This window comes from Carcharhinus amblyrhynchos, unplaced genomic scaffold (assembly GCF_965287045.1).
Source record: "Carcharhinus amblyrhynchos unplaced genomic scaffold, sCarAmb.v2.hapA scaffold_79, whole genome shotgun sequence".
NCBI classification, from domain to species: Eukaryota; Metazoa; Chordata; class Chondrichthyes; order Carcharhiniformes; family Carcharhinidae; genus Carcharhinus; species Carcharhinus amblyrhynchos.
Window position 1 is genome coordinate 672,759 of NW_027649819.1, and position 27,548 is coordinate 700,306.

General features: G+C 43.5%; 1 protein-coding gene and 2 non-coding genes across 3 annotated transcripts in view; 1 reads left to right on the forward strand and 2 right to left on the reverse strand.

Moving 5' to 3' along the window:
- Window positions 1-1,182: 1,182 nt before the first annotated feature.
- trnas-aga (transfer RNA serine (anticodon AGA)) lies at window positions 1,183-1,264 on the reverse strand. The gene has a single exon. It is a non-coding gene; the product is annotated as a tRNA-Ser (tRNA).
- A 17,908-nt stretch (window positions 1,265-19,172) lies between these two features.
- LOC145337819 (putative G-protein coupled receptor 139) overlaps window positions 19,173-27,548 on the forward strand; it is a 31,234-nt gene continuing 22,858 nt past the window's right edge. The window contains exons 1-2 of the mRNA XM_080182673.1: window positions 19,173-19,245; window positions 20,624-20,819. Of these exons, the coding sequence (XP_080038799.1) occupies window positions 19,173-19,245; window positions 20,624-20,819 (269 nt within the window). The remainder of the gene's footprint in view (window positions 19,246-20,623; window positions 20,820-27,548) is intronic.
- trnad-guc (transfer RNA aspartic acid (anticodon GUC)) lies at window positions 23,742-23,813 on the reverse strand. The gene has a single exon. It is a non-coding gene; the product is annotated as a tRNA-Asp (tRNA).

Here is a 27,548-nt window from a genome sequence, read left to right on the forward strand (position 1 = left end):
TCTGATAGACAAGGGAATGAAGGGTTAAGGGGAGAAAGCGGGAAAATGGAACTGATTCACTTCAGATCAGCCATGATCTTATTGAATCGGGGGGCAGGCTCGAAGGGCTAGATGGCCACCTCTTGCTCCTATTTCTTATGTTCTTATGTTATGATCGTTTTGAATGGTGGAGCAGGCTCGAGTGGCCATGTAACCTAATCCTGCTCCTAACTCTTATGTTCCTATGAGAGCTGAGAGTGCAGCTTATGTTTCTCCAAAAGAATCTCTCTGGATAAAGCCGGAATTTATAGGGATTTCTGTCAGTGACGGATTTCTGGCGGTCTATGTCTCACTGCTCTAACTCACTCTATCCCTCCATCCCCTCTCATTCACTCTATATGAGGGTGGGATTTTGTTGTTTAGTGACTCAGTGCACACAATCTGTATCTACATCTGATCAAATAGAATTCAGCTTGTCAACAATATCATCGTTTCAACCAGCTCTGGGTTCACCCAGGCACAGCTCTGATTGGCTGCAGCCCCCTGAATCTGGGGAACAGACACTGTGAGCATCGCCGGCCTCAGAGGCTTTCACAGTTACTGAGCTGGGAAACTCCAACTAATCCCCGAGAATCCACAGCACAGAGCGAGAGGAGAGGAAAACCTGTCCTGGGAGCTGTCAATCTGAGACACAGTTTGACCTGTCAATGTGCAGATGTGAAGCTGCTCCTTCCATTCCCAATCTGCTATAACCAGGAGTTCCTAACGCCCAATAATGACCAGCTTGCAGCAATGTGTTTGACTGAACACGATGTCATATCATCCAAGCAGCATTTTGAAATGATCATTCAGTGTATTCTGATGAAATTTATTTCTTATGTTCTGTGTGTCATTCCATAAGAATCTTCCTCTGAAATGAGACCTTGTTTTGTCCTTGCGCTCCTGATGCTGTTTTTGTTTTCAATCTGCTCACATTATGATTTCCCTCATGGAACCAGAGAAAGGGAACAGCACTGAATCATTCGGCTTACCTTGTCCATGCCAGCCCGAGGGCACCCAGGCGTCCTCTTCAACCTCACCTTCCTGCACTCGGCCCGGAGTCATGGAGCTGAAAGCATGATGGTGATCCAAATACTTAGCACCAACATACCGGAAGGATATCCGGCTCTGTGTCAGCCGGAAGCAAACGTTTTCAATAACAATCGCTGCGAGCAGGACTCCAACCTGCGCGGGAAAACCCCATTGGATTTCTAATCCAACGCCTTAACCACTCGGCCATCGCAGCTCCACGGGTTGGCCGGCGAATATAATCACCTCAGTAGCGTTCATACTAACTTCATCAGGCACCGTTATTGTACAAAGCACAGTGTGTGAGCTGAAATTTGTTCCTCTACTTTTGTATCTTTGTCTCTGACGGAGATCTCACTTACTGGGTCAGAGACTTGTTTTTGTATCTCAGTCATTTTTCATTTCAAACAAATTAGTTCTGAATAAAAAGAAAAAGAGAAATCTCAATTGTATTTCATTACCGTCAAATGTTGTGTTCGCCCTCTTTTTTGTCCAGTCGGTTGAAAACACAGAAGGAAGCGGATAAAGTTCTAAGCAAATTATCAATGAGATAGCCGGGAACCAAACCCGGGTCAACTGCTTGGGAAGCAGCTATGCTCACCACTATACCACCATCGCTCAGGTTGTTTAAAACAGCCTTATCTTAATTAGTTATAATTACGGAACTACCTCCGTTGCTGATTTCATCAGACACCAGGTCTGTCCATCGGACAGTTTGTAAACTGAACTTGGCTTCTCTTGTTTTTTCTGGACAGTTTTTACTGTTGTTTCTGACTGAGAATTCATGGATTAGTTTTGACGCCCGTTTTTTCATTTCAACAATTCTTCCACTGACAACAATTTCAAACTCGATTTTCCATTAGACACAGATGGATGATGAAAATATTTATGTGAATGTTATTTTAGCAGACCCCCTCCCATCCCCCTCCCCTCCCCTCCCCCTCCCCTCCCCCCTCCCCACCCCTCCCCTTCCCCCTCCCCTCCCCACCCCTCCCCTTCCCCCTCCCCTCCCCTCGCCAGTTCTCAGCCAGACACTGACTGGTTACAAGTTTATTTTACTTTTTACAGAAAATACATCCCTGGCCCATGATCTGTTTTTCTCCTGTTCTCAGGCACATTCACTTTCCACAAGGGCGCAATAACTGGTTTGAAGAGTCAGAGTCAGACTGCAGTCACCTCGTTTCTCTCTCCATCCCTTTATCTCAGAGTCACCTTACACCATATCCTGCAGCCTGATTTGGCCAAGTTGAGCGAATGGGTCAATGATTGGCAGATGCAGTATATTTTGAATAAATGTGAAGTGATCCAATTTGTTCGCAAACACGGAAAGACAGATTATGTTCTGAATGGTCATAAATTAGAAGAGAATGTGCAACCAGAACAGAGTGTCCTCATGCACCAGTCACTGAAGGGAAAGATGCCGCTGTAGCAGGCAGTAAAAATGCAAATGACATGGTGGCCTTCATAGCGAGAGGCTTCGAGTACAGGAACAGAGATGTCTTGATGCAATTATGCAGGGTCTTGGTGAGGCCACAGCTGCAGTTTTGTCTTCTTATCTGAGGAAGGATGTTCTTGTTCGAGAGCGAAAGCAGCGGTTTACCAGACTGATCCTTGTGATGGCAGGACTGAGGTATGAGGAGAGATTGAGTTGATTACTTTTATATTCGCTGGAGTTCAGAAGAATGAGGGGAACCCCCTTAGAAAGCTAGAAAATTCTAACAGGATTAGGCCGGGTAGATGAAAGAAGGATGTTTGGGAGTGTCCAGAGCCAGGGTCACAGTCTGAGGTTACAGGATAGACAGTTTGGGACAGACATGAGGAGAAGTTTCTTCACCCAGAGAGTGGCCAGGATGTGAAATTCCCGGCCACAGAAAGTAGTTGAGGCCAAAACATTGAATGTTTTGAAGAAGCAGTTAGATATAGAACTTGAGACAAAGTGAATCAAAGGATATGGAGGTAAAAGGTGGGACCAGGATATTGAGTTGGAGGAACAGCCACGATCAGAATGAATGGCGGAGCAGGCTGGAAGGATCACTGCTCCTATGTTCTGTTTCTGTGTTTCTTTCACTGTATCTGTTAATTTGCAGCGAGTGAATATGGGTTCACGGTGCAGCTGTCAGACATCGAATTGAAAGACTGATACTCACTCTCACACTCTCCATTGTGAACGATCTGGGAACAGACACTGTGAGAATCTCCGGCCTCAGAGGCTTTCACAGTTACTGAGCTGGGAAACTCCAACTAATCCCCGAGATTCCAGAGCACAGGGCGAGAGGAGCGGAAAACCTCTCTTGGGAGCTGTCAATCTGAGACACAGTTTGACCTGACAATGTGCAGATGTGAACCTGTTCCTTCCATTCCCAATCCGTTATTGCCAGGAACACCTCACGCCCAGTAATGACCAGCTTGTAGCAATGTGTTTGAATGAACACGATGACATCTCATCTGAGCAGCATTTTGAAATTCATTCAATGTATTCTGATGAAATGTATTTCTTATGCTCTGTGTCATTACATAAGAATCTTCCTCTGACATCAGACCTTGTCTTGTCCTTGTGATCCTGATGCTGATTTTTTCCTTCTGCTCACGTTACGATTTTGTTCATGGAACCATCGAAAGAACCAAAGTGACAGCAGCGAAGGAAGCCATTCCGCCCATCTTGTCCATACCAACCCGAGGATACCCAGGTGTCCTTTCCAAACTCAGCTGCCTGCACCTGGCCCAGAACCATGCAGCTGAATGCATGATGGAGATCCAAATACTCCATAGCAAAAACTCCCCAGGATGGCTGCCTGAAGCAAACATTTCCAACCATAAGCGCTATGAGCAGCGTTGGAATCTGCGTGGGGAAACCCCATTGGATTTCAAATCCAGCGCCTCAACCACTCAGCCATCGCAGCTGCTTATTTACCAGAATAATGTAACCACCTCAGTAATGTGCTTATATTAACTTCATCAGGAACTAGGATTGTGCAGAGCACAGAGTGTGAGCTGAAATTTGTTAGAACATAGAACACAGAACACTACAGCACAAACAGGCCCTTCGGCCCACAAGTTGCGCTGATCACATCAATACCTACCAATCCATAGACCTATCTATAACCCCCAATCCCATTAAATCCCATATACTCATCCAGAAGTCTTTTAAAACACCCCAGCGAGTTCGCCTCCACCACCACTGACGGCAGCCGATTCCATTCACTCACCACCCTCTGAGTGAAAAACTTTCCCCTAACATCACCTCTGTACTTGCTTCCCTGCACTTTAACTCTGTGTCCTCTCGTAGCGACCATTTCAGCCCTGGGAAATAGTCTCCGAGAATCCACCCTATCTATTCCTCTCAACATTTTATAAACCTCTATCAGGTCGCCTCTCAACCTTCGTCACTCCAGGGAGAAGAGCCCAAGCTCCCTCAACCTATCTTCATAAGGCATGCCTCCCAATCCAGGCAACATCCTTGTAAATCTCCTCTGCGCCCTTTCAATAGCTTCCACGTCCTTCCTATAGTGAGGCGACCAGAACTGCGCACAGTACTCCAAGTGGGGTCTGACAAGGGACTTATAAATTTGCAGCATTACCTCCCGACTCCTAAACTCAATCCCTCGATTAATGAAGGCCAGTACACCATACGCCTTCTTGACCACATCCTCCACCTGCGAGGCCGATTTAAGAGTCCTGTGGACCCGGACCCCAAAATCCTTCTGCTCTTCAACACTGCTAAGACTCCGTGGGTTTCTCCACGCAGATTCCTGCCCTTGATAGTGCACTCGTTCATCCCACTGGTCCTGCCAAAATGGACCACTACACGTTTATCCGCGTTGAAGTCCATCTGCCACTTCTCCTCCCAGTCTTGCATCCTATTTATGTCCTGCTGCAACTTCCACAACACCACCAACCTTCGTGTCATCGGCGAACTTACTAACCCTCAACTTATACTTTGTATTTTTCTCTCTGAATTCATTTATTAGGTCGGAGACTTGTTTTTCTCTTTAAATATTTTTCCATTGAAATCGAATTACGTCCGAAAAGAAAATAAAACAAAGCATCTCTATTACTATCCAATGTTGTGTTGGCCCTGTTTTAGTTCACTCCGTTTAAAGTCCAAGAGGCCGCGGATAAGATTCCAAATAAATTATCAATGCGATGGCGGGGAATCGAACGCGGGTCAACTGTTTGGAAGACAGCTATGCTCACCACCATACCATCATCACTCGCTTTCCCTCAAGGAGCCGTTATTTGCATTAGTTTTAACTGCGGAACTTCCTCAGCTGCTGATTTTATCAGGCACCAGGAGAGCCCGGAGCGCAGTTTGGAAACTGAACTTGGCTTGTCTGGTTGAAGCCACCTTTTTACAATTGTTCCTTACTGGGAACTCACTGATCAATTCTGAGGCCTGTTCTTTCATTTCACAAAGTTTCCAATCAAAGCAAATTGAAGCTGAATTTTCCATTAGAAAGATCGTGATGGGGACGATTTTTAGTGAATTTCATTTTAAGAGTGTCCACCTACTGTTATGACCTGCGATAACTAATTAAATAAATCGGAACAGTGCTGGTCAGGAACTGACCCTTGGACAAACGCTCTCACAGTCACCACTCCATCACCATCGCTCACCTGGCTCTGTCACCCACTCTGTAAGAAAGTCCAGCTCTGACAGTGAATCTGGCTCCCTGCAGGTCCAATCGGAGGATGATCAGAAACTGTCACTGTCAGAAACTCCATTATCAGCGAGTGTGGGATGATTATTTAACTGGCTGTCACTGGTTGGTGAGGTTGTGATTTTCTGTTACCTGTCAGTGCAGGAGCAACAAATAAAACTATACAAACACTTAGCTGGGGAAAGGGCTTGTCTTGAGGCACTGGAAGTATTTGCATAATGGATATCTGGTTCTGTTCAGTTTGACGGTTGTCACGTCTGATACACTTTGATTCTTGTATTGTTTTTCCCACGATGTCCTTTCCTATCGCGACCATACTTTTTGAGTTGGCAAAATCCTCCTAACTGTCCTGACTTGAGACGATCCATACCTCTTTCACTTGTGACGACCTCTCTCTCCACCCTTACTGTCTGTATTTTTAACGGCTTGATTACCCGAAAAGATGCGCATTCTAATCATTGTTCTCACTCCAATCTGTAATTATCATACTATTGTGCTTGTGTCTATTTCTCAACCTCCCTCAACTCATCTAAAGAAGGAACAGCGCTTCAAACCTTGTGATTCCAACGTTAACCCGGCGTTGTGACACTTTTTAATTGTGCCCACCTCATTCCAACGCCGGCACCTCTACATCAACACTAGTGCGAGCAAATCATCTGTTGAGGAAATAGGAAAATGGATCAGAATTGTTGACGTTCCAGTATCCGTCCTCACTGTTCAGAGACTTAACCACGCATTCCAGGTGTAACATTAGTTTCTATATTTCTAATTTCAAGGTGTTATTATGTTGATAAAACTGTCTGTCATATTGGGCAGACTGAGTAACTGCGTTATGAAGCATCTCTGTTCAGTCGAGAAACATCACTCGGATTTCAGTCCCCACTCATTTTAATTCTTGATCTTGATTTATGCTGATTTTTTTTTCCATCTCAGCCTCCTATAATGTTCCAATAAAGCCCAGTGTAAACTCCAGAAACAGAAACTCATTCCTCAATAAAACATTTTATCGCCTTCCAGATACAATTTCAGACATTAAACTCAGCTCCATTTTGCTTCAAATTTTCTTTGCAGGTTTCTATTTTATTCTCATGTTTATTCTTGCTTTCCTTTCGGGCGGCACCTGTTTATCATTCTGCCAACATCAACACATTTTAGACACATATCTGGTTTCTTTACCTTTTCCTTTAGACTTACACCAACATCTCTTCTGTTATTGAATCATTCCTGCTCTTCACCTTGTTTCGAAACTGCAGGGAACAGTTCATTCTCGATTCAGTGATGAGTGATGAATGACAATATATTAACGTTCTGACAGGTAATGAGCATTTCCGCCTTTTCCCTGGAACTCTACACATTCTTCCCTTTTCAAATAACAGTCTAATTCTTTTTGGAATGCTTCAGTTGAACTATCCTCCACTCTCCAGCAGTCAATTCCATACATTTTCCTCGTGTTTCTACTCCCCCCTTTGATAATGACTTTATATCTCATCTCTTTTATTCCAGGCGTAGGGACAGTTTGTTCTTTTCCATTCTGCCCAGGTGTGTCTTGGGATTTAGTACCTCGATTAAATCTCCTTTCAACGTTCAATTCTCCAAGGAAAACAGTGCCAAAGTCTCTAATCCCTTCTCATTAATGAAGTTTCTCAGTCCTACAAACAATATCATGAATCCTTTCTGCAGTCTCGCAAATGCCTTCACATCCTTCCGATTGTGTGACTCCCGGAATTGGACACAATACTTCAGCTGTGGATGTTTTAGTGTTTTAGATCATTTGAACATAACCTCCGTGCCCGTGCACTCAAAGCCCCTGTTAATAAAGGGTACAATTCAATATGCGTTATTAAACTATCCCTCCACCTGTCTCGGTCTGTCCAATGACTGATACACATACACAACCTGCTCCGTCTATTCCTTTACTTTTTGCTGTCTCCCTATAATCTTCCAAGGAGAATGAATTTCCTTACAATCCTCTGCTTTGGATTTCATCTGCAACTTGTCCACTCGTTCCGACAACTTGTTTATCTCCTTTTTGAAGTTTTGCACTATTCTCCTCGCAGTTAACAATGTTTCCAAATTTCACATTGTCCACAAATTCTGAAGTTGTACCTTTACACCATTAGCTTCTTCACTAATATGTACTGGTGTATTTTCAAAGGCTTTGCAGCTTGTGTGGATATAAAAGTGTTTTACTGCAGATTGAAGCATTTCACGGAAAAGACAACCAATGTAATTACCTGTCTATAATCTTCACGTAAAAGTCACAAATATTGCACAGATGCAGTGAAGTGGTTTTATCATTATTGTTTATAGAAATACCAGAAGAATATTTCGATTGACAAACCTCAGGTCTTTGGGCTCAGCACGCTTCCGCTGCACTACTCTACTACGGAGCGATAAAGCCCTGCTGTCTATGAATGTAGCCAGTCAGGTACTCAATTCTAGATTGTTTCACGCCAGCAGCAGCGTCAGGAGGCTACGTCTGGCCACATAATTCCACAACACAACAGCAAAAATGCATTGAAAAGAGAAAGACAGACACAAAAGTAGCAAGATACATTGTCTGGAAACATGTAACGACAGATGAAGTGATAGGAAACCAGCAGACACGGAACTGGACAATCAGTCACTGATGTAAACGAATTTTGTGTTGAAAATGTATGTTTGCAAATATATTTCCTGCTCTGTAACTGTGCTCTCTACTGTTTAGTGATGTTCGCTGTTATTGTGTAAGGTGTTTTCCTGTTTGTAAATATATTTCCTGTTTTGTATCTGTTCTATCTGTTATTGAGGTGTTTTCTGCTGTTGTGTAAAATGCTTCCCTGTTGTTGTAAATGTGTGTCCGGCTGTGTAAATATGACCCATTGCGTGTCAATATATTTATCAGTTCTGCTGTTAAGTCGCCTGCTCTGTAAACTTTTTCCCTGTTATGTAAAAATATTCGCCGTGAAGGTGTTTTCTGTTCGGCAAAAAAATCTTCCTGTTCTCTGATGTTCGGTGTGGGGTTAACATGTTGCATTTTGTGTAAAGATGTTCGCTGTTCTTGTGTAAAACTCTGGTTAAACTGCAAGTGGATAACTTTCGCTTCATCTTGACTTCATGTCACCCTCTGTTAGTGAGTGTGATTAGCGAATTCATTGTGTATCCAACACATGTATGTGAGCGAGGTTGATTCTGTATCTGTTAGTCTCAGGTTGTGGTTGCGAGTTTTTACTTGTTTTATTTATTTATGTGAGGTGAGCTCACTGTCTCAGCCAACATTCATTCCCCATCTCCAACTGATCATGACAATGAGGTGATGAACTTTTTTCTTGAACCGCTGCATTCCCTGAGGTGCAGGTACATCCACAGTGCTGTTAGCTTAACGGTTAGGGAGGGAGTGGCAGGATTTTGCCCCAGCGACCGTGAAGGAGCAGCAATACATTTCCGAGTCAGGATGTGGTGTGGCTTGGAGGGAGGCTTCCAGGTACTGGTGTCCCCATGTATGAGCTGCCACTGACATTCTAGATGGTAACTGTTATAGGTTTGTAAATGGTACCTAAGAAGAGCAGTTGAAGAAATACTGTTCCCATTGGCAGAGGAATGGAGGATAGTTTTTAATGTGCTGAGTCTTTAGGACCTGGACTGTCTGAGAGTGTGGCAGAGGCAACATCAAATCAGGGTTGTCAAATGGGAATGGGAAAGGCATCTGAAGAGAAAGGATCTGATGGATTATAAGTCAATGACTGGGAAAGAAACGAGATGAACACTTCTTGTACAGGGCAACACACAGGCAAAGGCCGAATATTCTCTCTCTTTGGATCCTTGGAATAGAATAGAATCCATTCTAAGATTCTATATGTATGAGAGTTGGACTCATTTTCTATCGCTCTGTCTCTGGTATGATATATGAGTGTTTGACTGAGTTTTTCTGAGTGAGTGAGTGAGCAGATCTAAGTGAGTGAAATCGTGAGGGAGTGAATGAGTGAGTAACAGAGGCTAAATAACTGATTTGCTCTGAGTGAGTCTGTGAGTGAATGTATCAGAGTAAGTGATTCAGCATGTTTGAAACTCTGAAATAATGACTATCGCTGCACCTGGGTGTGTGAGTGAGTTTTTGTGCCTGAGCGAGTCTGTGTGAGTGAGTGAGTCCTTGTTTATGAGTGAGTCGGCGGAAGTGATTGAGACTGGGTGTGTGACTGAGTCTGGTTTAGTGAGTGATTGAGCCTGAGTGTGTGTAAATCTGCTTGAGTGAGTGAGTCTGCATGTGTGAGTGAGCCTGGATATGCAAGTGAGTCTGGGCGAGGGTGTGAGTCTTGTTATGTGAGTGAGTCTGGTTGAGTGAGTGAGTATGTTTGAGTGAGCTTGTGTGAGTGAGTGAGTCTGGGTGTGTGAGTGAGTTAGGGTGAATTCGTGATTCTGAGTGAGTGAGTCTGAGTGTGTCAGTGAGTCAGGATGAGTGAGTGAGTCTGGGTCAGTGAGCCTGAGTGTGTGATCCAATCAGAGCCTTTGAGTGAGCCTGAATGAATAAGTAAGTTTAAATGTGTGTGTGAGTCAGGGTGAGTAAGTATGTGTAAATAAATTATGGGATAAGAACCAGGACACTGCTAAAGGGAGTGAGTGTGTAAAACCACAGGTGCCCTTCTCCTCCATGCACAGAAACCAATGCACAAAACAGGTCAGGATCTGAGGAATTCCGAAATTCTAATGCAACCCATGTCCAATCAGAAATATTGCATGAACCTAGCCGAGCCAGCATGGAGAGTGTGCAACCGGGGATGAATGCAAGTACATTGTCAGTTAAACCTAGCTTCTTAGTTCAGTCCCGCTCCCCCTCACACCCACACCCACCGCCCCCACCCCCCACCCCGCCACCCCCTCCCCACTCATCACTTTTAATCCTCACTCCCTGGTTTTTGGGTCTGGTCTCTCTCTCTCTGCTTCTGCTTCATAAGCGAAAATGCAAAAAAAAATTCTATCAGTTAATATTGCTTCTTGTCGCATCTTAATGCTCTTGTTTTATTCGTTGTATTACTAAATTACCCATTTATTTGGTTGAAATTGATATTTTTAACAGATACCTTTTTTGTCTTTTACACCCTTATCCTGCTTAAACGACTCAATGGAACATTGAGTGAAAAACAAATGGAATATTGTCCTCACAAAAAAATGGTTGGATGAGTCTGCGCGAGATTGAACTGTTTGTTCAGTAACTGTAACTAATCACCGTCTCCATGGACGTCAAATGTAACACTGGAGGGTTCAGTTCCTCTATTGATAAGGAGCTGCTTTCGCTCTGACACCCACAGCATTACCATCGGAATTAGCTTTTCCAAAGAGAAAGGGAGGATGGATGATAATCTTCTTTCAGAGTTCAGAATATTATTTCTGTTCTTTGGTATTGAACGGATTTATTATCCCGTCCTTTCCGCTGTCGTTGTCCCTGGTAGGTTTCTGTATTGGTCTTTTTTTTAAGATATTTTGTCCTTAATTGGAACTGTTCTCTTCCTATTTACTCCTTCCGGTTGTTGAAGTCACTCTATGGAACAATCTATTTGTTCTCACTTCTTTGTGAAATACGTGTGTCAGACTCACAAGCTAGATCAATAAGATTCCCATTCACCGGTTGCCTTTGAAAAGGTGAAAGTGAACCAGCATTGCGAAGCTTTTCGCCGTATAGGATGCTGGTACACCTGCAGTGCTGATAGGAAATAAGTCCCAGGACTTTGATCCAGCAGCAATGAAAGGACGATCAAACAGGTTAAAGTCAGGATGAGGTGTGACTTGAGAAGAAACTTGTTTGTGTCTTAAAGTCATCAATTTTGCAGCACAGCGAGATCAGTTCAGCCCATCGTGTCTGCACCATTATCAAACACCTATGTATTCTCTTATCCGTCAATTGGGCAACTGCCTTGTATGATATTGCGTATAACTTGCTCATCTACCTATCTATTAAATGTAATGTTTCCCGCCTCTCCCAATCTTTCAGGTGGTGAAACTCAGATTCCCACCTCGTTCTTGTTTTCCGCAAATCCCCTCTAAATTTGCTGTCCCTTACCTGAATAATAAGCTCCCGGATTACTGCAAGCGAATAAGATCCTTCCTAACCATTAATCATCCAGGGCATGTTTTGAACCTGCTCCTTCAGAGGGCAGAGTTCGGGGGTTTGGGAGGTTTTGTTGAAGGAGCCTTGGTGAGTTGCTGCAGTGTCGATGTCACACACTGCAATCACTGTGCGTCGCTAATGGAGAAAGCTGATGCTAAATGTGATGGATGGGATTCCAATCACGCGGTTTTTTTTTGTCCTAATTTTGTCGAACTTCTTGACTTGCCGGAGATTACAGCATCCAAGTTTTGGAGAATATTCCATCACACCCTGACCCGTGGATTGCCGGTGTTGAAAAGGATTTATAGAGTCAGGAGGGGAGTTACACTGCACAGAATTCACAGTCTCTGACCTGCTCTTGGAGCCAAAGTAATTAGATCGCAGACCCCGTTTACATTTTTGGAAATTGTTACCAAGAGGATATTGACAGCGCCGCTTTCAGAGATGACAATTCATTCTATATCAAGTGGAGATCATTGGATTCTATGTTACTGCAGATAGGTGCGTGTGTGGTGAGAATGTTACCTGTCATATTTCAGTCGAAGCCTGAATGTTGCTGGTCCTGCTTCCTATAAACTCGGAATGCTTCAATATCTGTGGAGTTGTGAATGAGTCTGGCATTCTGCATTGATCAGCGGAAAACTCCATTTTCAATATTTTGATAGGAAAGCGGTCATACTTGAAGCAGCTTCTGATGAATGCGCCTCCGGCACTAGCCTGAGGAAGGCGGGCAGCAATGACCTTGGGGTCGGATGTTTCCACTAAAAAAAAAGCCACAACCATTTTCCACTGTGCCAGGTCTTACTCCTACTAATAGAATGTTATCCGCCTGTTTCCCTTTGCCTGCAATTGTATTAGAGCTAACGGATGCCACAGTCCAAACAGCTTCTACAAATATATGAAGAGTAAAAGAGAAACAGGGAAGAGGATAGGATCTCTTAAGGATCAAAAAGGTTACCTGTGGGCAGATTTACAAGAAATGGGTGAGATCCTAAATGAATGTTGCTTATTAGTATTCACTGTTGAGAAAAGTATTGATGTTAGGGAACTTAGGGAAATAAATAGTGATGTCTTGAGCAGTGTACATATAACAAAAATGGAGGTGCCGAAATTCATACTGCGCATTAAGATAGATAAGTCCCCGGGACCAGATGAAATGTATCCCGGGTTATTGTGGGATACTAGGGACGAAATTGCAGGTCCACTGTTATTTGCCACTTATATGAATGCGTTGGATGATAATTTAGGAGGCATTATTAGTAAGTTTGCAGATGACATCAAGATTGGTGGTATAGTGGACAGTGAAAAAGGTTGTCTAAGATTACAAGGATCTTGATCGATTAGGCCAAGACGAATGACAGATTAGGACTGACGAATGACAGATGGAGTTTAATTTCAGTAAATGTGAGGTGATGCATTTTGGGAGATTGAACCAGGGCAGGATTTACTCAGCTAATGTCGGGCGTTGAGGGTTATTATAGGACAAAGAATTCTAGGGGTACAGGTTCATAGCTCCTTGAAGGTACAGTCACAGGTGTACAGCGAGGTGAATAAGGCATTCGTCGTTCTTGGTTTCATCGGTCAGAACATTAAATACAGGAATTGGGATGTCTTGTTGAAGTTGTGCAAGGCAATGGTCAGGCCACACTTGGAATACCTTGTACAGTTCGGGTCACCCTAATATGCAAATAATATTATTAAACTGGAAAAAGTGCAAGAAAAATACGAGGATAGTCCATGATTGTTGGTTTGCATCATTCCGAGAGGCTGGATAGACTGGGACTTTTTTCTCTGGAGCGTAGGTGTCTTAGGAGTGATCTTATAGATGTCTATAAATGAATGGAGAGCATTGATCAGCTCGACAGTCAAAACATTTTCCCTAGTGAAGGGGAGTCCAAAATAGAGGACAAAGGTTTAAGTTGAGAGGGGAGAGATTCAAAAGGGGCCACAGGGGCAAAATATTTCATCGGGGGGAGGTGGTGATTGGCTGGAGTGATTGGCAGCTCGCTGCCAGAGACAGAACTGGAGATGGATACAATTTTGTCTTTTAAAAAGTGTTTAGACAATTACGTGGCTAAGATGGGTCAAGAAGCATTTGGGCCAAACGCGTGTAAATGAGTCTACCTTACTGGTTAAAAAAAGGGTGACATAAAGTTGGATCAAAAGGCGAGATTCCCATGCCGTAAACCTCTCTGATTCTATGACTCTGTGTGCTGCTTTGTTGCCAAGTGGAATTTGATAGCACAAGCTTTTGGAGCACCGCTTCTTTATTACCTGATGAAGGAACGGTGCTCTGAAACCCCGTGCTACCAAATTAACCTGTTCGACTTTAACGTGATGTTATGACACTACTTACTGTGCCTACCCCAGTCCCTTGCCGGCAACTCCACATCATATCTCCCCAGAACGTATTTTCCTTGCTGGTTTGCAGTTCCAACAGGAGCACAGGGACATCACGATGCTCGCAAGGTGCATCATCAGTTGTTTTGGTTTCCATGCACATTACTGCAGAAAATACGGATGCATGGGATTGAGGGTGATTTAACAGTTTGGATCAGGAATTGGCAAGCTGATAGAACACAGAGTGTGGTGGTTGATGGGGAATATTCAACCTGGAGTTCAGTTACTCGTGGTGTACCACAGGGATCTGTGTTTGCCATTTTTATAAATGACCTAGATGAGGGTGTAGAAGGATGGGTTAGTAAATTTGCTGACGACACCAAAGTTGGAGGAGTTGTGGACAGTGAGGATGGATATTACAGTTTGCAGAGGGACATAGATAAGCTGCAGAGCTGGGCTAACAGGTGGCAAATGGAGATGAATGCGGAAAAGTGTGAGGTGATTCACTTTGGAAAGAGTAACAGGAGTACAGACTATAGGGCTAATGGAAAGGCTCTTGGTAGTGTGGATCAGCAGAGAGATCTTGCTGTACATGTGCATAGATCCCTGAAAGTTGGTACCCAGGTTGATAGGTTTGTTAAGAAAGCATACGGTGTGTTAGCTTTTATTGGTAGAGGGATTGTATTTCGGAGCCCTGAGGTCATGTCGCAGCTGTACAAAACTCTGGTGTGGCCGCACTTGGAGTATTGCGTACAGTTCTGGTCGCCGCATTATAAGAAAGATGTGGAGGCAGTTGAAACGTTGCCGAGAAGGTTTGTCAGGATGCTGCCTGGTATGGTGGGAAGGTCTTATGAGGAAAGGCTGAGGGGCTTGAGGTTGTTTTCGTTAGAGAGAAGAAGGTTGCGAGGTGACCTAATTGAGGCATACAATATGACCAGAGAGTTAGATAGATGGACAGTGAGGGCCTTTTTCCTCCGATGGTGATGGCTAACACGAGGGGACATAGCTTTAAATTGAGGGGTGATTATTATAGGACGGATGTCAGAGGTAGGTTCTTTACTCAGAGGGTCGTAAGGGCGTGGAATGCCCCGCCTGCAGCAGTTGCGGACTCGCCAACTTTAAGGGCATTCAAATGGTCGTTGGATTGGCATATGGATAACATTGGAATAGTTTAGGTTAGAGGGTCATTAGATTGGTTCCACTGGTTGGCGCAACATCGAGGGCCGAAGGGCCTGTACTGCGCTGTAATGTTCGATGTTCTATGTGATTCATTCTGCAGCTCAGCTTCCACTTACTGGTGTGGATATTTGTCATGTGAGGTGTGATAAACAGGCGGAGTCGAGTTACCACGTATTACGCTTATTTTCCTCTTAGAAATCATAGAAAGAAACCCTACAGTGCAGAAGGAAGCCATTCGGCCCTTGGAGCCTGCAGTAACAACTCACACCCAGGCCCTATCCCCGTAAACCTCCATATTTAACAAGTTAATCCCCTAACACTAACAGGCTAATTATCATGGTCAATCCACCTTACCTGTACACTGATAGACAGTGGAGGAAACCAGAGAACCCGGAGGAAACCCACGCAGACACAGGGAAAATATGCAAACTCCACACGGACAGTCATCCAAGGCCAGAATTGAACCCGGGGCCTTGGCGTTGTGCGGCAGCAGTGCTGAGAACTGTGCCACCGTTCGTCCACTGCTGGTATTGCATGGTGTTCTTTCAGAGACACCGCAGTCGAAACGATATTCCCGAATCAAACTTGCACAGATTTTTTTAAATTAATAAATCACAACAACAGTGACAGAAAACTCAACATGCATCGACTTGTGGATATCCCATTTGAACTGTTGAACTTAAGGCCTTCCCTTTAGTTTCATTGGGCATAAGCACAAGGAAGTCACTCCAGCTCCCTGCTTCCCTACTTTGCTTTCCGAAATCCTTATCGCGTTCTTTTTGACCAGGGTATTGCTGATCTGATATAATATTCACTGCGCTGCCCTATTTTGTACTCTGAAGCTCACCTGAATCGGATTAAATGGTTAATTTATGCTAAATCATCGTTCACTTCATTTGAGCATGAAATAAACTGTCGGCAGAACAGCGACCATTATCAGTCCATTGATGTGTTGGTCCAACTTGCAAAATATTTGATCAGAAACATTGATTTTCATTTAACGGTTCATCGTACAATACTAACAACTCATCCCAGTAAATCCATGTCTCCCGGATGCAAACAATTCAATACATCATCTTATAAAGTAATGCATTTGCTAATCACAATAAATACTCTCCATTGTAATTTGACTCAGAATTTCATGTGATATTTTCTTTGTGTTTTTTTCCTTCCTCACAGTTAATATGTTGACGATTCTGACTCTCTCTCGGAGAAACTGTGGCCTTTCCAAATGTGTAACTTGTTAACTGGTGGCCATGGCAGTGGCGGATCTGCTTGTCATTATTATAGACCTGATTTTGAGGCATATCCCAACTGCTTATCAACGTGAATTTCGATTCATGCGGTACATCCAAATGTGTAACATCCACGCTGTCCTGCTTTTCGCAGTTACTGACTGTTCTGTCTGGTTCACTGTTGCTTTCACTTTTGATCGCTTTCTGGCAATTTGTTGCCAGAAGATCAAAACTAAATATTGCACAGATAAAATGGCGGCTTTGATTCTCGGATCATTGACTGCACTGAGCTGTTTAAAGAATATCTTCTGGTATTTTATGTTTACAGGTCAATATCGAGGTACAAACGTTCCTTGGTTTTGTGATGTATCAACAGACGTTCTGTTTTCAACCGTCTGGACAGCAATTGAATTCCTTCATTATATTCTAAGCCCGTGTGTCCCATTTGTCCTGGTTCTGCTCTTCAATGTGTTGACAGTCAGACACATTTTATTGAGTAGCAAGGCACGGAAGAGACTCCGGGCTCAGAAGGATGTGCAGAATTCCAGAGATACAGAGATGCAGAGTCGAAAGAAAAGCATAATTTTACTGCTTGCTATCTCTGGGAACTTCATTCTCTTATGGTCAGTGTTCATGATGTATTCTATATGGAGCCGCATGTGGAATATTGGGTATCAATCTGTATATATTCATAGTTATATACGGGAAGCAGGATTTATGCTTCAACTTCTGAGTTGTTGCACAAACACATGTATTTATGCTGTGACTCAAACTAAGTTCAGGGCACAATTCAAAGATGTATTGAGGTATCCTATCGCTATAATTGTAAAACATATCAAGTGATGTTAAAAATAGACGTTACTGGAATGAACTCCCAAACCAAATTCCAGCTAAACATCTCTCCCTTGCAGATCATCACCCAAATACCAACAGTGGGATCGATCAATTCTCCCCACAGGAGTACTGTGATACTGAGAGAATTCTTTAACTATACTCGCTAGAAGAAGATGTGATATAGAATCACCGTGGTCAATCTGGATTCCCAAAGGTGTTTGACAGGCACAGGGGAGATAGTCAGATTAGCACAAGTACAATTGATGTCATCTTAATTCGTACTGTGTCGGCAATAAAGAAACGGGGGAACACATTAATTTACCAAGTTGAATTTGTGATAGAGTCACAGTTGGCTTTGTTTTCATTTGTTGTGTCTTCAATTTGGTTAAATGAGCTCCAAAAGCTCATCCATGATTGTTGCATCCAGATGGAGGCGTGGAGCTGGCTGTGGAGGGGACGGGGGGGGGGGGCGGTGGGGGGGTCGCGGGGGGAGGGGTGGTTTCGGGTGACCACGACCTTAGTTTCCGTTTTTCGGAATTCTCAATGAAATTATAACCAGCATTCCTTGCATCCATCTGTTCCTCTCAGTCACTGTCAATGTGTCGAACTGCAACATATCTTCTAACACTCATCACTCATTCCAACCTAGATCAATAGTGTGAAGCTAAACCTGGTCCAAAACAGGACTTAACGCGCTACAAATCGATTATTTAACGAGTCTCTGAGAAGAATGATCCTGAAGAGAGTGTAAAAACCTGGTGCACATTTGTTCTTAGACATATTATCACACATTCACGATGAAACTTGTGCAATTTTGTTTATATCATATTCCCTCATTCTTGCTTTTTAAATGCATACACTTGACATAATTCTCAGCGTCAGTGCCATCTACAATATACTTTTGCATTAAACCAGTTTTGCTTTCTGTCTTCCTTGAATGCCTTGTTATCCTTCACATCCTTTAGATCATTTGATCGCTTCAGACACAAGTAATTAAGGACATATCTTCCAAGAATAGATCTATCACCAATACCGATTCTTAGGGAACACCACTGTTTCATTTCTTTGGCCTTGGAAAACAATTGTTCACTGACAATTTTCTATGTACAATCCCTGAATTCCATTAAATTCCATTTACAATCGATTAATCACTTTACCAAACGTCACTTGAACGTCAATATGCATCGATTGACGAACCACAATAACCCACACATAATCAGCCTGTTTTATTCCTTGAGTAAGGAACACATTTGATGTGTACACAGAATTTTGAATATATAAATCAAGTCTAGTTTCATGACTACAAGTTTGAATGAGGTAGATGCCAGATATGGATAGGGAATTGCAAAAGGTAATGTTTACTGATTGAACCAGCCATGCAGCCTCGCAGTTGAGAAACTTGCACGCTGGAGCACCAATATTCACACAGTTGCTCACATGTGTCCAGTTGGAAAGCTCTCTGAAGGTACATGAAGTTTGATAGAGCGCCTGTGAACATCCTTCACTGTCTGATTTCACGCTGAACAGGGAGCTGCTCAGTATAGCTGCATTCACTACGTGGAAAAATATGATAGAGTTGATATTCAAGGTTGCAGTTGCATTTGGCCTTCACAATGTTTCTGTTGCACAATCTCTCTCAAAGCAACATGGAAATATGGAAAACTTTAAAATATATATAGTTTATGGGATGAAGATGTCGCTGGTTCAGTTTTCCAGCATTCATTCTATCTGGGGTTTTATTAAAGTTCTGTGTAGTTGTTTGTACTGCACAGTAAACAACGTCTGAACAGCGTTATGATGGAGTCGATTGTGCCTTGCGAATATCAAACCTGCGAGATCGGATTCCAAAGTCTACAGAAGAATAAGGAAAGTGAGTGTGTGGCTTTTCTGCATTGGAAAGAATTTCTGCCTAAAGATACAAAATTTTCCAGCCTTGTTCACAACTAGAAGAAATCACAATGAGTTTTACATTCGATGACGTATTTGACGTATATTATAGAGACTTACACGATAATGAAGGGGATGGATAGGGTAGAGGTAGAGAGATTCTTCCCGCTGAGAACGGATAGCACAACTCGAGGGCACAGCCTCAAAATAAGCCGGGGGGCGGGTAGTTTAGATCGGAGTTGAGGAGGAACTTCTTCACTCAAAGGGTGGTGAATTTCTGGAATTCTCTACATTTATTGACCATCCAAAATGGCTTTTGCGAAGATAATGGTGAGTTGCTTCTGAACCTACTGCCCTCCGCGTAACACAGTACAATCTCACTACAAATGTTATTTACCACATGACAAGACTAATTTTAGTTACCACATGTCACAGACCAGGACTGCACGGTTATCCAGTTCTTGCTGCATTTGGAAATAGTCTGAGGAGTCCTGTGAATAGTCCTGAGCAGTGTGCAGTCAGCAGTGAACATCCCCAGTTCTGCCCTAACCATGGAAGACATGTCATTTCTGAAGCAGCTGAGAATCATTTCACTCAGGGCGTTGCCGTGAGAAAAAAAACGCCGAGATTTCCTGAAAATGAGATGAACAACATCCAAAAACGGCAGCCATCTTCCTTTGTGCCAGGTGCGGTTGCTGGAAGACAATCAGCGAATGCAGATTCAATTCAAGACTTGGGTCACCGTTTTTATGGAGTTTGCATTTTCTCCCGGTGACTGTGTGGGTTTCCTCCGGGTGTTCTCGTTTCGTCCCACAGTCCAAAGATGCGCGGGTCAGGTTGGTTGGCCATGTTAAATTGACCGTACTGTCAGGGTGGATTACTAAACGAGGGTTACGGGGAAAGGGGCTGGGTTGAATTATGGTCGGCACAATGTCGATGGGCCGAATGGACTGCTTCTGTACTGTAATGGTTCTATGAAACAGGCTTACAGGATTATTTTTCTTTAAAAGATGCACTGAGGTATAGCACAGCTGTGGAAGATCAAGATTGACAACTCAACACTCCTGGATATAGAATCTTCAGGCAAGATAAGGGAGGAAGTAAAATAGGAGGATGCATTGCATTATTAGTTACTGAGTCCGTTACTGCAGGAAGGAGAGATTATATCTTGGAGGTGGCATCAGGTGAAGCATTGTGATGAGCGCTTAGGAATAAAAAGGGGCAACCACATTGTTAGATGTTGATTATAGACCCCCAGAGGGTAAGTGGGATATTGAGGACCAAATGTGTGCATAGTTTGTGGAGGTGTGTAAAAGCAATAGCAATACGGTGATTATATTTGGTGGTTTCAACTTTTCCAGCATCATCATGGAAATGGAGTGTTAAGCGATTGGATGGAGCAGATTTCTTGAAGAATGTACGGGAGAATTTGTTAAATCAATATGTAAATAGTCCCACACGGGAAGGTACTGTACTCGTCCTAATTCTGGCGAATGAAGCCAGCCGTGTGATCGATATGGTGGTCGAGGGCATTTTAGTGATACAGTTCACAAAATGGTACAATTTAAGCTTGTTACAGCCAAGGAAATCGGCAAGCTGCAAAAAAAAATGGATTTTGAGAGAGCGGATTTCAGTAAAATTAGACAGGATCTGGACAAAGTACTCTGAGAACGGTTTCAAATGGAAAAGTGACAGAAGGGCAGTAGGGGGCATTAAAAAAGGAATTGGGGATGGTGGCAGCCCACTATGTGCCCTCTCGGTGATAGGAATAACAAGCCCACAGAACAGTGCATGTCCAGATATATTCAGGTTTCAATGAGAAGGAAACGAAAAGCTTTTAAAAAGTTATTATAAACCTTTAATTTAACTATTTTGCAAGCATTCCCGTTTAATAAGGCAAACAAGGCTAATAATGCATTAAAAACACACACACACAGCTCGTACCAACTGAGACAGAAACAGTTGCAACTCATTAACTCTTTACTGAACTTTAACTCTAACGGAGCATTAACTTTCAACTGAACCTTAAATCTTAAACTGCACTTATCTCTAAATGAAAATCAGAACTGAAAATAGACTCCACCACGTTTTGGAAATCTTTGGCTAAGAAATAAGCTCGATGTAGAATATATTTTCATCTCTCTGAAGTATCCTTCTGGGTACAAGCTTTGTTGTGATAGTTGGTCTCTTGGAGTTATTGCTGCCAAACAAAGGATTAACATGTCTTTTATCCACAATTGCCCACTTGTTTCCGGAAGATTCTCTATGATCCAGCCAACTGTGCCACCAGAAACCAAACATATGTCTCACACCTCCAGTGAACCTACTCGTGAACTGAACCATGACACTTCACTCAAACTGCACACTCTGCACTGGGCAGCCATAAATCGGAGGTTCAATGCTTGGGTCGATGGAAACAACTTCCCTGATCACACCAACACTGGAAGCCTCAGTTCACAGCTGCCAGACCAGGCCCTGTTTAAGAACTGCATCTGAATTTAATCCACAAGTTGATTAAAATTCCCAGCATGCTTAGCTCTCAGCCAGAGCAGCCATTTTAAAGCCATTATTGTTAAATGATTGTTGTAGACGTTTTTTGTTTCTATCCACAAAGTACAAAGGGACAAAATCAGTGAAGGCATTAATGGAGTACAGAAAGCGTAGGGTCGACCTTGAGAAAGGAATAAGGAATGCAAAGAGAGGATGTGAGAAAACTTTGCCTGGTTAAATTTGGGAAAATTCTATGACAATCAAAAAGTATATTGCTGTTCGTCCATCGATGAGGGCCTCAACACCGTTTGTCATTTTGAGGCTGGTTGCGGTGTGTCCGAAGATGACTGATCAGGCCAATTCGGGCACGGAATGTCCTGACACATATTGGACAGACTTGTGTAGACACTGTAGTTGTTGCGCTGGTGGCTCTGGACTTGCGCAGCTCGTGCTTAAGTTGTGCTTCAGCAATACACCTTGTTTTGTGAGCTTGACAGCCTTTGTGGATGAGGCAGCGCCAGGTCGGGCCGTTTCGTGCCAGCGTTTCCCAGGTGGTCGTGTCAATCTCAAGCGATTTCAGGGAGGCCTTGAGTGTGTCTTTGAAACATTTCTTCTGCCCTCCATGCGAGCGTCTTCCAGCAGAGGGTTCCCCAAAAAGGAGCTGCTTGGGTATGCGCTCGTCTGACATACGGATGACCTGCCCTGCCCACCAGGTCTGTGTTCTCATCAGCAGTGTGTGGACTGATGGTAGACTTGCTCTAGCGAAAACTTCAGTGTCTGGTACTTTGTCTTGCCGTCGGATGTGTAATATTCTGCAAAGACAAGTCATGTGGAAATGATTGAGCTGTCTTGCATGCCTTCGATACACAGTCCACGTTTCACAGGCATACAGGAGGGTAGTGAGCACCACGGCGCTGTAGACCTTCAGTTTTGTTGCTGGGCTGATTCCTCAACGTTCCCGTACAGTGGAGCGCAGTCTACCAAAAGCGGAACTCGCCTTTGCTATTCTACAGTTAACTTCTGCATCAATAGTCACTGCTTGGGAGAGGATGCTGCCAAGATAAGTGAGCTGGTCCACTGCCTGTAGTTTCTGTCCTTTGATTGTGATTATGGGTTCTGTGTACGGTGCATGAGGAGCAGGCTGGTGCATGACTTCAGTCTTTTTAATGTTGATGGTGAGTCCAAAGTTGTCACAAGCCGTGGAAAATTTGTCCATACTGACTTGCATCTCTGGTTCTGAGCCAGCAGACAGGGCACAGTCATCGGCAAAGAGGAAATCTCTCAGAACAGTCTCCTTCACATTAGTAATAGCTTGAAGTCTCCTCAGGTTGAAAAGCTTCCCACCCACTCTGTACTTGAGGCTGATTCCAGCAACACTGTCCTGGAAGGCATCATTCAGCATGGCAGTAACCATCATGCTGAACAGTGTGGGTGAGAGCACACAGCCCTCTTTGACGCCATTGGTGACCGGGAATGCCACCCGAAAGCTAGTGAATTTACTATCAAATAAATTGGTTGGTCTTGAACCTGGTGTTGTCAGACTTTTGACTGGGAATGCCTCAGATGATTCTCCGCCATCCAATGCTCTGGACATGACGCCATCATGGAACTGGCGTACCATCTGAATGAATTTGGGGGCGGTGGTGGAGGGGGGGAGGCAGCCGAACTTTGACATGATCCTCCACAGGCCTTGTCGGCTTACAGTGTCGGACGCTTTCGCGAGGTCAACAAAGGTTGTGTAGAGCTCGCGATTCTGCTCCTGACACTTCTCAGGGTAATATTCAACGTGTTGACGACGTGGCATCGCCAGATCAAAGGTGAGCCAAAATGTTGATGAATTGAACGAACGTTGATCTCAGGTCAAGAAAAGTGTCGGTACAAATACTAAGATTTGCATTTTTTAAAGTTTCATTGCTCGACAGTATTTTTTCCTTTTTTTATAGTTGGAGAACAACACAAATACAATTTGAAGTAAAAGAAAGCGACAAACTCCCCGTCGGGGAATTGAACCCCGGTCTCCCGCGTGACAGGCGGGGATACTAACCACTATACTAACGAGGAACTGGTAGTTAAGGCGACCATACACATTGTACACTTGTTACTTACACTTCCGGAGCGACAACTCAGTTCTGACGAGATCAGTTCTTTTCCCCAATACGGAGAACCATTTCATGCAGCAAACAGCGGCTTTAACTAACTCATTAAGACTTTTGGATTAGCAGGAAAGAGAATGAGATGGATGCATGAAGAAAAAAACACAGATCAGGTGGAGACAGAAAGGAGCGTTTGCCGTTCATATCAAACCGCATGTTCTTTTTAATTTTGGAGGAAAGACGGGGTGTCTTGAAGTCTGAACATGCTGGACAATCTCAGCTGCTCTCTCTCCACAGATGATGTCAGACCTGCTGAGTTTTTCCAGCTTTTCATTTGTTGTTTCAGATTCCAGCATCGGCAGTATTTTGCTTTTATCTTGTCAAGAAATATGTTTTTTTTCTCCAAACCGCTGGAAGTTTCAAAGTGCTTTACAGCTGAAATGCTTTTCTTTAATTATATTGTCTTTTTATTGCCCGAGGTGCAGGTGCAGATTGAGCAAAAACATAAAGTGTAGTATCTATCGTCGTTTGGAAATTTGTTTTTCGTGAACAATCAACTTTATCCGCATCCAAAATCCAAAGACTGGTAAATGGAAGTTCCATGAGCCTGAAGTGATTTGAACACGCAACCTTCTGATCGGGAGTCAGACGGGCGACCGTTGCGCCACAAGCTCACAACACGAGCCTCTCTTTTTTTACATCCGGGTTATGTTCGGTGAATTCAAAGCTCACACCGGAAATGTCTCCCTCTTTACTTTCTCGGGATTTAAATCGAATGGAAGAGTAACAGCGAACCAAAATTAACAAGAAAGCAGAAACACAACATTATCCCACAGGAGAAATGTGTTCCTTGTTCAAGAGGTGATTAGAAAGCGCGGTATTTGCCAGATGAGGTGGCCCAGTGGTTAAGGCGGTGGAGTGCTAATACCGTGCTCTATAAGTATGGGTTCAAATCCCACTTCCGTCGATAATGTATCTTCTGTGTCTCTTCATTCTCAATGAGTGAGGTTCCGCGGATACGACCTGGGTCGGATTACTGTTAGCGCAGGTTGGATGGGCCGAATGTCCTTCTTTTGCACTGTGGGGATTGTTTGATTTTCGTGGAGGCAGTTTCACTTCTCTGAAAGCATTGATACACCAGTTCCTTATCTAAAAAACCGACTCCGATGAGTTTCTGACCACAATCTTGGAATATCTCACCAGATAACGATGAGAAGTCCAACGTGTAATTCTTCTGTGCAACAGAGCCGCAGCTGCAGCATTTATTCCCCATTCCCATACAACATTGCAGCACACAAACGGGACTTTTGGCCTTTCTTAGATGTGCCGAACCATTTTTTTGTCTAGTCCCACTTGCCTGCACCTGAACCATATCCCTCCACACCCCTCTCATCCATGAACCTGTCCAAGTTTTTTAATAAATGTTAAAAGTGAGCCCGCATTTACCACTTTATCCAGCAGCTCATTCCACACTCCCAACACTCTTTGTGTGAAGAAGCCCTCCCCCCCCCCACACCAATATTCCCTTTAAACTTACCCCCTTCACCCTTCACCCATGTCCTCTACATGTTTTTCCTCCCCGTAGCGTCAGTTGAAAAAGTCTATTTGCATTCACTCGATCTATACCCATCATAATTTTATACACCTCTATCGAATCTCCCCTCATTCTTCTAAGATCCATGGAATAAAGTCCTAACCTATTCAACCTTTCCCTGTAACTCAGTTTCTCAAATCCCGGCAACATCCTTGTAAACCTTCTCTGCACTCTTTCAACCTTCCTGTAATTAGGTGACCAAAACTGCACACAATACTCTAAATTCGGCCTCAGCAATGTCTTATACAACCTCACCATATCATTCCAACTCTTGTAATCAATACTTTGATTTATAAAGGCCAATGTACCAAAAGCACTCTTTACGACCCTATCTACCTGTGAAACCATTATAGGGAATTATGTATCTGTATTCCCAGGTCCCTCTGTTCTACTACACTCTTCAGTATCCTACCACTTACCTTGTATGTTCGAGCTTGGTTTGTCCTTCCAAAGGGCAAAACCTCACACTTGTCTGCATTAAACTCCATCTGCCATTTTCAGCCCATTTTTCTAGTTGGTCCAACTCCCTCTGTAAGCTTTGAAAATCTTCCTCACTGTCCACTACTCCTCCAATCTTTGTATCATCAGCAAATTTACTGATCCAATTTACCACATTATCATCCAGATCATTGATATAGATGACAAACAACAATGGACCCAGCACTGATCCCTTGGCACTCCACTAGTAAGACGTCTCACAACACCAGGTTAAAGTCCAACCGATTTATTTGATAGTAAACTCACAAGCTTTCGGTGTTTGCCCCTTCGTCAGGTGAATGGAGAGTTCTGACCTCAGACAGAGCATATGACAGCACACAGTTTACAGATTACTGATTAGAATGCGAGTCTTTACAGCTAACCTGCTATTCCTGTCTTAAAGATGCGGACAATGTAAGTGGAAAGAGCGTTAGGCACAGGTTAAAGAGATGTGTATTGTCTCCAGACAGTGCAGTAAGTGAGGTTTAGCAAACCCAGACAAGTCATGGGGGTTACAGATCGTGCGACATGAACCCAAGATCCCGGTTGAGACCCTTCCACATGTGTGTGGAACTTGGCGATCAGTCTCTGCTCAGCGACTCTGCGCTGTCGTGTGTCGTGAAGGCCGCCTTGGAGAACGCTTACCCGAAGGTCAGAGGTCGAATGCCCGTGCTATAAGGCAGCAGCAGCTTCCGATTCACCTTGTCCATTCCTTATATACCGCAATCAGGCCTCCTCTCAGTCTTCACTGCTCTAATCATAATAGTCTGATCCAATCCAGTCTCTCTTCATAGCTCAAATTCTCCTTCCCACACAACGATCTGCCCACTGGTAAATGGGCCATGTTCTGCTGTAATATATTCTCTGCAATGATTTCTCGGGAACTCTAATCTGCTCCTGATTTTAATCATTTTCGGAATCTACTTTGAAAAAATATAAAAATAAACCCTGGGCTCGTCTGGGGTTTGAACCCGGGATCTCTCGCATTTTAATGTTGGGACCCTAAGCGAGAATCATACCCCTAGACCAACGAGCCAACTACAAGAAGCGAGCGAATGGAAACATCTTTTCAATGTGTCCCACAGCTTATTAACCATCTTTTCGTAACAACATTGTAAAATCAGGAATGTTCCCGAACAATGTTCCATTTCACTGTCTGTTCTGGTGAAGATCAGAAGCAGTGATATCAGTTTTCACCACTCGCCAAGTCGACCTGTGGTTGTAACTCGCCAGTCGCGTCGGTAATCTCATTCTGACAGCCGGATTTGATGTGATTTGATTTATTTTTGTCACATGAAATAGTATACAGTGAAAGGTGTGGTTTCTTGCAGACAAAGCATACCGCACATAGAGAAGGAAAGGAAAAAGTGCTGGATGTAATACCACCTCATCTTTCCACAAGTAAGGGGACCAAAACTGGACACAATATTCCAGTTGTGGCTTCATCAACACAATTGAAACAATATTTCTCGACTTTCTTACTCCAGATCTTTTGCAATATATGCTTACATTCAATTTGCCTTTTAAAATTATACAGTTTACCCGCATACTGACTTTCTGTGATTCTGGTCAGAGACAGCCAGATCCCTCTGCCCAGACAGATTTTGAAACTGCTTTCCAGAAGGATAATAA